General features: G+C 34.9%; 1 protein-coding gene across 6 annotated transcripts in view; it reads left to right on the forward strand.

Moving 5' to 3' along the window:
• KNDC1 (kinase non-catalytic C-lobe domain containing 1) overlaps positions 1 to 12,659 on the forward strand; it is a 65,942-nt gene that overhangs the window by 37,697 nt on the left and 15,586 nt on the right. For 5 of the 6 annotated variants that reach the window (XR_010832924.1, XR_010832925.1, XM_048060554.2 and 2 more), the window contains exons 10-20: positions 260 to 418; positions 757 to 834; positions 1,042 to 1,135; positions 1,311 to 1,473; positions 1,562 to 2,406; positions 2,533 to 2,677; positions 4,321 to 4,412; positions 6,699 to 7,102; positions 11,699 to 11,792; positions 11,911 to 12,008; positions 12,294 to 12,505. Coding sequence is in view for 3 of the 6 variants with exons in the window: in XM_048060554.2 (XP_047916511.2) it covers positions 260 to 418; positions 757 to 834; positions 1,042 to 1,135; positions 1,311 to 1,473; positions 1,562 to 2,406; positions 2,533 to 2,677; positions 4,321 to 4,412; positions 6,699 to 7,102; positions 11,699 to 11,792; positions 11,911 to 12,008; positions 12,294 to 12,505 (2,384 nt within the window). In the remaining 3 variants the exon portion in view is untranslated. Of the gene's footprint in view, positions 1 to 259; positions 419 to 756; positions 835 to 1,041; positions 1,136 to 1,310; positions 1,474 to 1,561; positions 2,407 to 2,532; positions 2,678 to 4,320; positions 4,413 to 6,698; positions 7,103 to 11,698; positions 11,793 to 11,910; positions 12,009 to 12,293; positions 12,506 to 12,659 lie in introns of those variants that run through there. The other variant, XR_007161998.2, reaches the window with a different exon arrangement.

Raw genomic sequence — 12,659 nt, forward strand, 5'->3', positions numbered from 1 at the left:
GCATGCATAACAGCAGTTTTTTGAAATATGATGGGATTTTTCATCAGCATCTTCAAAAGCCAAATGTAATCTGTACTTTGGAAGTGCTGGGGGTTATTTTGCAGGGAGTGAGGGGACCTTTTGGATAATTTGCTGGATTTGGTTTTGAGGAAGGGCTATTTTTTGCTTTTTTGGTTTGTTTTGTTTTCTGTTGTTGTTTGGTTTTGATTTTTTTGTTTGTTTGTTTACATCTTACCTCTCTCCTGTGTTATATCATTAGGTCTGCATTTACGGTGTTGCTGCAGTTCTGTGGATGGCAGCAAAATACAGCTTTCCACCTAATCACAAGCTAGCATTGCCAAGAAAATTAAAAAACCTTCTTCTGGATATGGCAAAAAAAAATCCTGAAGAAAGACCTTCTCTAGCTGATGCAATTAAGGTTACTAGATTTAAGCAATTTTATTTGAAACTTAGTTCTGTTTGAAGTCTAATTTTAGTGATTTGAATATCAAAATAGTAATATCTTTTCTCTGTAGTAGCCTGATATCTAACATAACCAGTCACTTTGGATGACGTTTTTAAAGTTACATCCCTAAGGATATAGAGGGCTGTGTTCTTAATTTATATTGACATTATTAATAAAGTACTTGGAATAAGTTTATAAAACACCCTAACCTTGGATTGCTTTTAATGATTTACCTTGACTTTATCCTTGTCCAAGAATATCTCACATGATGAAAAACTTATTTATTGTCTGAAAACTATGATTTTTTTTAGACATGCAGTTATTATTTACTTGAACGAGGAGTAAACAGCAAAAATATTTTGGCATTGTTGAATAAATCTGTCTTTAAGGTACGAGTGCCACCTTTTTTTAATTCTCTGCATTTTTTCAATTAGTTCTGTTAAATGTGTTCCAGTCATTTTTCTCCACTGCAAATATAGTTAGATTTGTTTAGACTGATGGGGAGGGGGAGGCATTTTCTTGTAGTAATGTGCTGAGTAGAATTTTAAAAAGAAAATGCTAATAAATTCAGTTTGGACTTCAATTTTTATTGTTAGGCTGTTGAGGAAGAAGTTATCTCTTCTCAGAGTCATGGTGCTTTTGAAATTAAAAATGAAAGACTTGAAATGAGCCCTTCAGAGTCAAGTCTAGGTAAGCAGGCTCTTATGTATTTCAGTTGTTTTAATTTTCTCTAGAACAGTTCACTATATGAGATTTTCTCTGTCAAGTGCATAGGTCTTTTTCTGTCTAAATTGATTATTATTTACATTACATTTATATTTTACATGTTTTTCATCTTTCATCTAATTGTGTTTTTTGCTTTCAGGATTTGTGCCTATTACCAGTGAAAGTAAACTTATAGCAGTTAAAGGACCAGTACCGTGCCAAATTTCCCTAAATAGTGAGAAAGCTACATTACCTGCAGCATTCACCTCTCCTGCAACTCACTTTAAGCCTATCATTCTGCAACGAGATGCAAACATAACAAAGTTAGTATATCCTGAAGCAAAATAAGTTAAAGTTTCACTGTTAAATCTACTGGATGTGTCCTGTAAAAATTCTTTTTTTCCTTTTCAGAGAGGTTCACACGCCAGCTACTGAGCAATTCAAGAAAGAGATGAGAAAAGAAAAACACATGGACCACAACAAATCAGGATATGTAGAAGACTCTAAAAGCTATGGTATCAAGGACACAGTTGTTGTTGAAACTGCACCTGAAATACCTGAGTGTCATTTACAAGTTCCAGGCTTCTCATTCCAAATATCTTCAGAAGAGCAAAAGTCAGGCAGTGTGCTTACTTCTGCAGTTACATTACCATCACCATCTGATTCCTCACATGTTCTACAAGAAAAAAGCGTTTTATCTGATGTTCCTTCAAGCTCCTTAGCTTGTCCTACATCTCCTAGTTCTCTTCATATAAATAACATCATTCTCAAACATGACTCAGAGAAAAGAGTTTTAACATTTGTACCAGTACACTTAGCTGTGTCTGAGCAAATACCAAATAAGCCTCTTCGTTCAAGAATTGCTTCTGATTGCTATCATAGTTTGCCAGTGCTACTTTCAAGTACTATTGCAAGTTATCAGCTGAGCATGCAAACAGAAAACGAGTCCTTCCCCTGCAAAGTGCAAAACTGTGAGACTACTAATACACAGAACGCATTTGACAAAAGTAACCAAGTTGTTCAAACAAACTGCCAAGAAATTGAGTGTGCTACAACCGTAGACAGTATTTTTACTGACCAAGGACATACACCATGTACCTCAGTGGATCAAAGTACTTCTTGTGTCTTTGATGTAGAAGTCCTGTCTCATCGGAACAGAACAAATGACACTTTGCTACAGGAAGTGGTTCATCTTATACAAGAAGAGTTTGCATTTGATGGCTATCTAGAGAATGGAGTTGAAGTTTTTGATATGGGTATGTACAATTTCTTCTGTATGTCATATCACTGATATGTAAGATTATTATTAGTAGTATCTTTTTTCTCTATTTTTCTTAATTTGTTTTATTTTGTTTGTTTTTCTTTTTTTAAAAAAAAAAAAGGTAACTTCATTTTAACATTAAAGGAAATTAAGTTTGGTGTGTTCTCTGATACAATCTGTGAGAAGTTTTGTGACCTCTACTGGGATGAAAAATTACTGGAGAATCTCTATCAAGTAGTAAATGGAGAAAGAGCTTCACAGTTATGGTAACTATTTTTCAGTGTTTTCCTTCTTACAGTTCAATTTAATGCTCCCTACTTCCTAGAAGCAGGAAAGGATATGCAGCTCCTCTTCAGGTATCTTTATTTCTTTCCTGTCAGCTGATAATTTCCCAGTCTATCAGATCATGGCATTCTCCATAGCAAATGGTGCTTAATGACTTAAAAGAAGATATTTCCTATTAAGCTTGTCTGTAACTCCATCCTGGGATAGCTGAATAATGGAGATCAAATATTGATCCTGATCAAATGTTTTCAACCTTTGTTGGAGAACTTCAAAGTTGTGATAGAGGCTGTTTAATCAGAAGTGAAATAAATTGTCCCTACTGTTCAGTTTAATTATTCTATTTGAGTTCTGTTCTTTATGCATTATTCCAAACTCTCATTAAGTTAAAAATAAATTACCTTGGTACATCTCTTTGTTCTAATCACACTTAAGGACAAAGAAATTAATTTAACTTTACTAGAAATATTTTACTTAAACTTAGTTTGATTCAGTGCTCCTTCTGGCAATCTTTTGTAGGTTGCCCGTTAAGTGAGAAAACCCCAGCTTAATTCATTTCTTATTTTTACTACTTCATCTTCAGTGACTTTGCCGGAAAAATAATAAAAATCATTCCCATTTTATTGCAGCATCCAAACGTCGTATACTTTATAAAAAAAAATACTGAAGGCTATTGTAAACAGCGATGTGTTTATATGTGGAAGTTATGTATGTTTTCTTTGTCATGATCTGGAATTACAAACTGGAAGTTTTGACAAAGAAGCTGGGTGAATATGGTATAGAAAAAAATCAGTGTTAAAAGATATATTTGCTTTACAGCAAGTTTCAGGGATAATAGACTACATCCAAATATCAGGCACCAACTTGCTGGCCCATTTTCCATTTGGTTGAAATTTCTAAGAAGCCATGAAAACTGGTGGGAGGTTAGGTTCTTAATTCCCGGAGTTGAATGTTATGGCATGAGAAACTTTAGCTGTTGTAACTGAATTACTGAGATATATGAGGAAGTCATCCTCTTTCAACTGCCAATGAAAAGCAAAGTCTTTGAGAACAGGAGTGGAAAGGAAATAATGTATTATTCACTATAAAAATAGAGGTCTAGCTTTTAGCTCACACTCAAGAACGACCTTTTGAAACTGATATCAGATATCTTGGAGACACTGCTTACTTAGTATTCTTCAGACACTGCTGAAGAATATAATGGTTTTTAATTGTTACCTTCTTTGACTTAAAATTATCATTATTCTTATTAGGGATGGCTTACAGTCACAGTGTTATCTAGAGGGTGAATCCTGAGTGATAAACCTTTTACAGTAATTCGTGATATAAGTTGTGTATAGAGTTATGCCTTTTGTCTGTATGTGTTTTGATACTTCTGTTGGAATTTTGCCAGTTGCTGTAAAGGGAAATCTCTGCAACTTACTCAGTATGCTTTAATGTCCATTTGTAATTTTTTTCTTGTCAAATAACGCCTGAAGCTGAACATGCAGACTTCAGGAGGTAGTTAAATGCAGTGAAGTCCTTCACATAGGTGATGACAAAGGACATTTGTAAAATCTCATTTTATCCTAATGTAAATATATAAGGATATGAAATGTTATTTTTCCGAAACCTCATGTATTTTCAGCATAGCTGAAGCAGATGACTCAAAGCGTGGCAGCATATTCCAAGATCTGAAGAAATCTGACAGCTTTTTGGCAAGCAGTGATCAGACAGAGGGTAAGAAGGGAATTTGTGTTTCTAGATCTTTGTGTGTGCTGGGAATCTATCAATGACTCAGTTTTGGAGAGGTTGCCACTTTCAGTGGGTTTTCAGGAAAATATTCACCTTAGCACTTACAAAAATTATCAGTGAATCTGAGCATTATCAATGCCTTGGAACTGTTGTCTTTTATATGAAACTTACGTATGGCCAACTGTCATTGGATGTGGGGATGCCTTTTTAATTTGCTAAAGTAAGATGTGACTGTTGAAAAAATCCTGAATCCTAACTGCTACATGTTGTTTTCTTGTGTTCATCCAGTAGATGTTTTTACCTCCTTCCTGGTAATTCCTCAATGACTTATTTCCCTATTCTATTCACTGAAGTAATTTTTTTTAAAAGATAGCAAAAGGAACTATGGGTCAACTGATTTGTTTATCAATATATCATGTGATGCAGAATTTTTGCCTTCTGAACACAAACTTGTTTACAAGACACCATTACATGGCAGTTGTTGAGGTTATATTAGTGGATTGTTTATTTGAACTACTTCAGAGTGGGCTTTGCATTTTTTCCAGCATACTTTGTAACTGAATATTTACAAAATATTTCATCTTTCAGTTACTAAATTAGAGTCTGACCTGGGACTGGTAAATCCCATTTTTATAACAAACATTGTCCTCTCTAGGCTTGGTATATTCAAGGAAAACTTGTATTTGATTCCTTTTGTATGAGTTGTTGTTGTGTTTTTTTTTTTAATAGCATTTCACAGAGATGGAAGAAAAATACTTGAGGAATTCTTAGAAGAAGGACAAAAACAACAGCATATTTAAAGATCTGCTCTTAGTCTTTGTTTTGCTAAACTGGACCGTCACCACTTTTTATGACAATATCAAAATGGATTTTCTTTTTCCTTGTTAACCCTAGCAGCACTTCTGTGTGCCTCTTTTTAAGAAAGATTAGCTCAACCTGAGAGAGGGGGCTGTATGCAGTACTCTGCGTGAGGTTCTCAGTGGTTTACAACATTATTGATCTTTGCTGGACATCTTTAGTTTTATACAATATATCATATTAAATTGCAATACAGCTCAGTTACATATTTAAAGTACAGAGAGAAGTGAAGGTATATGTATATATATGCAACTACACATAGTAATAAACTGCAGTGTTAGGAAGAATAAGAAGATAATGTCTGTTGTTGGCAAGGGAATACCATTGAAGAGCTATGCTTCTGAAACCTTAATAGAAACTACTGCACATTTCTGGGTATCTCAACAGTTTTATTAAAAAAAAAAAAAGCCATGCTTTGTGCAGCTGCCACAGACTCAGTTATGCCATTTGTTTCTGTAAATTTACATTATGAAACCTTGCCTATTTCAGGAGTCCCAAATCTCCTTTCCAGCATGTTTCCATTAATTCTTACATAAAGTGCATATTATTCCATCTATTTTTAAACTTTGTTACTTCTCTGTTTTGAGCAAAGTTAGATAGTTTACAGAACAGCTTATCCCCCTACTGTCACTTAACTTTTATGGCATAACGTCAATTTGTAAGTTTGTACTTGGCTGCTGTTATGCTCTGTTACAATTTTCCATTTTGGCTCAGAGTGAGTGCAAATGTAGAGCCAGACTTTCCCATGGGGTATGTGACTTCTTTGCACCAGTAATTCAGGTCCATTTGACTCCAAGTCTGGCATATCCAAGCCCTGGAGGATTTCTCAAATGAGAAGAGAGAGTTGTGGCAGGCATAAAAGCACCTGTCAGAATCATACCAACTTTTCTTTGACTGTCACCTCAATCCCTGACATTTGGTAGTAGCTGTTATAACTGCATAGAAGTCCCATCATAGCCCAAGGGAATGAGTAGAAAGTTTAACGTGTCCCCTTTGGCTGTGTCAAATACTCTTGCCATCTATGTATGGATTAAAAGCTCAAGACCTGTAGATGAAAAGGACCTTAAGAGCCAAGCTTTTGCTAATGTGTACACAGGTCTGATATTTGATTTTTGTTTAGAAGTTTCTGTACTATGCTTTTATTAAATGCTTGTTCTACGTATGCAGAATGTATTTTCTAATTTTCAGAAACTTACTGACCAAAACTTAATCATTCTGAAATGTCTTTAACCTTTAACATTTTACAACACGCAGTTGAGAAGAAGAAAGTACAGAGCCAAAATAGATATGTAACACTGTTAGAGGGCATAGGTAGTCTCATGACTGCATTTTGCATGTGTAGTGTTTAAATTTAACAAAGCATGCATTACAGCGTGACCATTATTTCTCCCCTCACCTCTACACTCCCTCTAGGAGAAGGGGAAGCAACCTTTGACATGAAGGATGAGCTTATGATAAATACATCATTAGCTGAGATGAATTTTGATGGGACGCCTTCAGATAATTTCAAAAAAGAATCAAGGCTGCAGAATACTACCCCTATAGAAAAAGAAGGACAATGTTTACAAAGCAATGGCTGTCATACTGGTCCAGACTTTCCAGAGGAAAATGTAGAGCCACAGGAAGAGACCATGATAAAGACAGCTGGAAACAACTACCTTGTGCCTCCAAATCTACCTGACTTTCATGGCTGTAGTCCGGGTTGGAGCAGTGCATTTTATGGAGCTGAATGTTTTGATTCAGAAGTTCATAGTTATATGAAAAATCTTGGAAAGCAGAAATCAAGTGAGTCACAAAATATAGATGCTAAAAAAGTGGTGAGTACATTGATTTAAAATCATTAAGATCCCTCTTCACTTGCTGGTTAAAAGTATGATTAAATTTGTTGCATTATAGTGATTTCAACCCCACTTTCTTCTTTTAAATACTGACTCTGTTGTACTCTTTATATAAAAAGGTCTTGGTATAGTAGAATATCTTTAAGATTATATACCTGAATATTTTTATAATATTGTATTAAATGTTCTTTTGCATAATCTTTTATTAAAATGCTTTTTAAAGGTCTTGTTACTACAAATTCAACAGAGGATAATTTAAGTTGTCAGCTACTTCTTGTTCTCAACAAATATTTTTTCTTTTAATACCACAGTATCAATAATAATTTTATTGATCTTTCTGCTGGCTTTACTACAACACTGACTTTCTGTGAAACCCGGTGTATTTAAAATAAAAACACAGAATCATAATGCTCCAATTGCTCCAAATGTTAAACCCTGAGCATTTAACCTGAGCAAAGAAAAGCTTCATAAAATTCTGCTATTTTTTCAAACTCTATCAGTCATGGATGTTACAAGTTTTGACTAGTCTATATATAAAATAGTGAAAGAAATATGAAACTGAGATTTATGGGTTTTCTTTTCTGCTATTGCAGCAGACAGGAGACCATGATTCTTAGCTGTAAGCCAATCAGTTATGAATATGTGGGCGAAGTGCAGCTCTACCCAGCTTCTTTCTGCTATCTCTATGCTGCCTGATTCATCAAACCAACCACTACAAATCAACTGTGAAAATATATGGCATGACTTTAATTTCCATACCAATAGCTGACAAAGACTTCAGTTCATACTTCATTTTGAACAATGGATGTTGCTGGTATGGTTGATAGGGGTAGGATTTAGCATTTATGAGTCCTTGTGTATTGTACTTATGTACCAATGTAGCTAACAGCTGCATTTGTACAGCTAAGTGTTTTCAGCTAGTTTTATTTGATAATATGAGTATTTATACATATTATACTTGGAGCACAAGTTATTTAGAAAATAAATGGGGTCATTAACACTTCATAAATGTTAACGGTTAACTCTGTGTGTAAACATCGAATAAGTGCTGTGCAAATTTCAAGGGGAATGACGCACTATCTGAACCAAAATACTGAGAAAATAGAATTAGACTCAATGTGAAAATTAACATGGGGAGCTCAAAAAAACCCAATTATTTTAGTATTTAGTAGCTGATTTTCTACTGTAAAATCTAGCAGACATGTCTAGCAACGTGTCTCATATCCAGGCCAGAAGGACTACAAAGGCCAAAGGATGGCTGGTAAGTGATTCGTTTGAGTAGGAAGGTGGTTTGAGTTGCTGGAGGAAATTTCTACCTGTCTTGTAAAGTAGAGCTGTTTGTCTCCAGCCTCTCCTTCCTTGTCATCTGTTAACCATTTTTGTTTCAGAAAACATCTCACATTATCTGTAGTCTAATTCTCATTACCTGGCAAGGATTATATCAACCTATTTTTTGTCCCAAGTTGCTGACAGTCTTGCTTCCTTGCTGTGTTTTTAAAAGGTCAACAATAAAGTTGATCTGATTCTACAACTCTGCAGCAAAGTGTGCTAAATCTGTGTTTAGGGGTTCTATTTCAAAGAGTGAATTTATTATTAGTCATTTGGGCATGACTACAGTTGTCCTGACTTAGTGGCACTACCCTGTGATAAGGATAGGTTTATTTGTTCAGTTCATTTGTTCTTGTCTGCAACAGTAATTGAGTACTTAATGAGAGTTTAACCACATAAAAAAATACAGTTTTGGAAACATATATATCTCATTAATAGTCTTCTCTCTCCAATAGATATTGAATCATTTGAATGTTTTGTGTTTTTTTTTTTTATTCACCCTCTAAAACTAAATGCAATTAAATTTGCTTATGTATTTATTTTAACTTGAATACCTGTAAGTAGGTTTGATAAAATCAGGCTGAGAGAAACGCTAATTGCCAGAACATATTATTTGGTATAATTTCATTTATGACAGAATCAAATGCCATAAAAATAATTAACATTTCTATTATTCTGCTCAAACCTGTTGAATACTGCCTGCACCTTAGATAGGTTATGATTTAATTAAATATAAAAAGTAAAATACATTTGTTATATGAACAATATTAACAATGGGATTCATCAGCTAATAGGATTCAAAAAAGTGGTAATACTTACCCTTCTGTTTAGAACAAATGTGAAGTAACTAGCACAAAAAGTAAAATATCTATGGATCAAAGGTGACACTTTCAGCTGTCATAATGATTATTAATGTTTTACTGTGTAAGCGTTTATCAGATAGTTCCTTGCAGTTCTAAGGTTCAGCAAAGGTTCATCTTAATTTAGAAAAGTTAGTTTAATTTTTATTCAAATTCATATAAATAGCTTTGGGCTTGCTCAGTTCTCTTAGAAGTTTGCAAACTGTTGTTACTTTCCTTATGCATCCTCTCCTACATCTGTATTGCTCCTTACACAAGCTAAGTGCTTGTCCCCTGCCTCCCATCACCTCTGGTCCAGGAGCTGCTGGTTTTGCCCCCTGGCACAGGACACATCCAGGCAAACAAGTTCAAGTCCTTGCACTAGAGCAAGAACAGGAGGCAACTGCCAGTGCTGCCATTTCTCCAGGGGGAAGTCCAACTCAGCCCTCACAGTTAGAAGGTTTTTTTTCTGTACTCTGATAAGCTTGCTTGCAGTTCTCTTGCAGCCCCAAGCCTTCACCCTTATCCTGTTTGCCCACACTGAGTTTCAGTTCTCTCTCTAGATCTCATAAGCTACTTGTCAGTCTCCACCAAACTTCTCTGCATCCAGACAATGACTACAAGGTTTCTAGCAAAAGCTTTGCATATTCTGTCCACACTTTTCCCTTTACCATTCTTTTTCTCTTTTCCTTTCCCTTCTCCCAATATTCTGTATCCTTTGGGGAAGCTACTCGTCAGCATGTAAAAAGTCCTGTTTCATGGATAGTTTGGAATTTGTAAATTTCCCAGTGAAACAAAATCAATCATTATTTCGTTCCTTAGACTTAGCAATGTTCTGTAGAAAAGTGTCCTGACGAGTTAAATGCTCTTCAGAGGATGCAGAACGTCATCGAATAACAACTGAATATACGAGTTCATCAAAAATGTTTATATTCTAGACCTAAAATGGAAGATATTCTAGAATGGACTGGGAATTAATGTGTCTTTTGCTTCTGACTTCATTGCTACTCATCTAAAATTATTTAAGGGACAAGCCACTTCCTAAAATACCTATTAGATTCCAAACATCAGAAAATAGCCACTCTGAGTCTCTTTCTGTGATTATATTCTTGTAATCAACTTGTTTTCACTTTAACTGATGAAATGAAAACAAACCTTTAAGTAAATCAAGCTGTCTTTGATTCAGAATCTAGATAATAGCTTTTCTGTGCTTCCACTGTTCTCTACATGGTGACTGTGTAATGGTAATTCTTTTAAAAATCCACAGGGCTTTTGTGACTTGCTACTAATGAACTATGTTGTTAAGCCTTTTGAGCTTTTGTGAAAAACAGTGACAGATTTTTCTCAAACTCAAATTAGTTTCCAGTAAGTCCATCCCATTAAGGCTAACCTATTTACCAATCTGTTGTTTGATATGTTTGCTCTGAGCTATGTGTTTTTTGATCACTCTGCTTGTGGGAGTTCTGTCTGCTGCATTTAGTAAACTTATTCCATTTGAAATGCTGTTTCATGTAATTGGGTCATTGGTAGTTAACTTAGGACACAAGTGCAAAACCCACCACTTTCAAAAATGACAACACACACTGTGTTAGTTGTTTCATAATAAATCTGAAGCTTTCAATATGGATGCCCCATTTTCATTGGCTAGTAAAAAGTGAAACCTTTGATATGCAAACAAATATAAATGTTTACATTAACTTGATAAACTGTGATGAGTACGATTACTTTCTTTTCTATTCATTGCTTAAGTTATATAACTTAAGAGAAAATTAGTTTTTATTATTATTATATAGAACACATAAATATAAAATATCTAAACTGAACTGAACTTCAAAATTGAGGCATCCTTTGTAAAGCAGCTCTCCTGGCTGCCTTCTGACTTGGATGCATAATATAATGTAACCATACTGGTTTGGAAACCATAGCTTTCAATGAAACATTCGGTTCTTGCTGCAAACATAGGCCAGCTGCTTAACAGAGCATTTCTGGGGTGTACACTAACTTCAGAACTCATCAGTTTTAGTTCTGGATGCTTGCTGAGTGTCAATTTAAAAAAAAAAAAAAAAAAAAGTCCTTGAAAACAACCAGATAAGTGCGATTATAACTCAAGGCATATTGATATAAATGGATTAAGACAAACTTCAATGTTGTCTCATCATACACAGACTAACTGCAGTTCATAACATGTAGAACTGTCACATAACTATTACTTTCCTGGGGAAGGTATTGTTTTCTGTAATTTGCCTCTAAGTGCAGGTGTGAAAGGCAATTCTTCTTGGCTAATAGCATATTCTTGTCTGTTTGGATGTTCGCTTTTTTGTACAAAAATAACTACACTAAAACTTTACTTTCCTACCAGAACTTTGTATTTACCATTATGATCAGAAGCCTTTTTCTCTTTAAATAGGAGCTAGAACAATTGCTAATGATGGAGACAAAAAATTACAGAAAGACCATACAGTTTTACCAGAAACTATTGCAGAAAGAAAGAAGAAGCAAAGGTAAGATTACAGCAAATTGTCAGTAATTAAATGGGTGCATAGTTATATCATTTAAGGATTTTTCCCTGTATATCAGAATAATTGATGTTTGTATGCTTTGTGTGTTTTCAATCCAAAGGTCTTGAAACTAGATCTATGTTGCCCAAATTGAGAGGACAGCTACAGGAGATGAAATCGAAGGTGCAGTTTCTTGAACTGGTGAAGAAATACGTGCAGGCAAGTCAGACTTTATTTTGCTTTGGTTTTACTTGTAATTTCTATACTGCTTTAGTGTCATTGTCCACTTCAGTCAATGTATGAGCTGTGAAGTGGTTGTTGTCAAAGTGCCAAATTAATGAAGGTTTGAAAGAATGATTAAAGGTCGTTGCTAGTTGCAGTGTTTAAAAAGAAAAATTGTAGGAAATGTGGTTTGGCTTTAGGTTGAGTAGAGCACACCTTGCATGGATTTTCCTGATCATTTTCCTACATTTTAATTTTGCATGGGTTTGCCTCTCTGAGCAGATCATGTATGCAGAACAATGGGGTGTGGAATCCTGTGTGCTTCCTACAGTCATTCACAACAGGAGAACTGACACCATGGATGTGGCACCTACAGATGAGTCAACGTTGCTTGTTTACTATAATACAGAGAAACATAAATGCAATAATCAAAATGCAATAAGAGTTCTGCAGGCTGGGACACCACTCGGTTTAATGGCTTATTTATATTCTAGGTATGGTGCATTTTGTACATCATTAATTGGGAGTGCGATAAGTCATATTTATTAGATTTAAAAAAGATATAGTGTCTGGGATAAATCTTGGTTACACAGCATTGCATAAGTTTTCCTTTCTGCTTTCAAGTTCAATGTTATTTCTATGCACACT

Source organism: Anser cygnoides, chromosome 7 (assembly GCF_040182565.1).
Source record: "Anser cygnoides isolate HZ-2024a breed goose chromosome 7, Taihu_goose_T2T_genome, whole genome shotgun sequence".
Classification (NCBI taxonomy): Eukaryota; Metazoa; Chordata; class Aves; order Anseriformes; family Anatidae; genus Anser; species Anser cygnoides.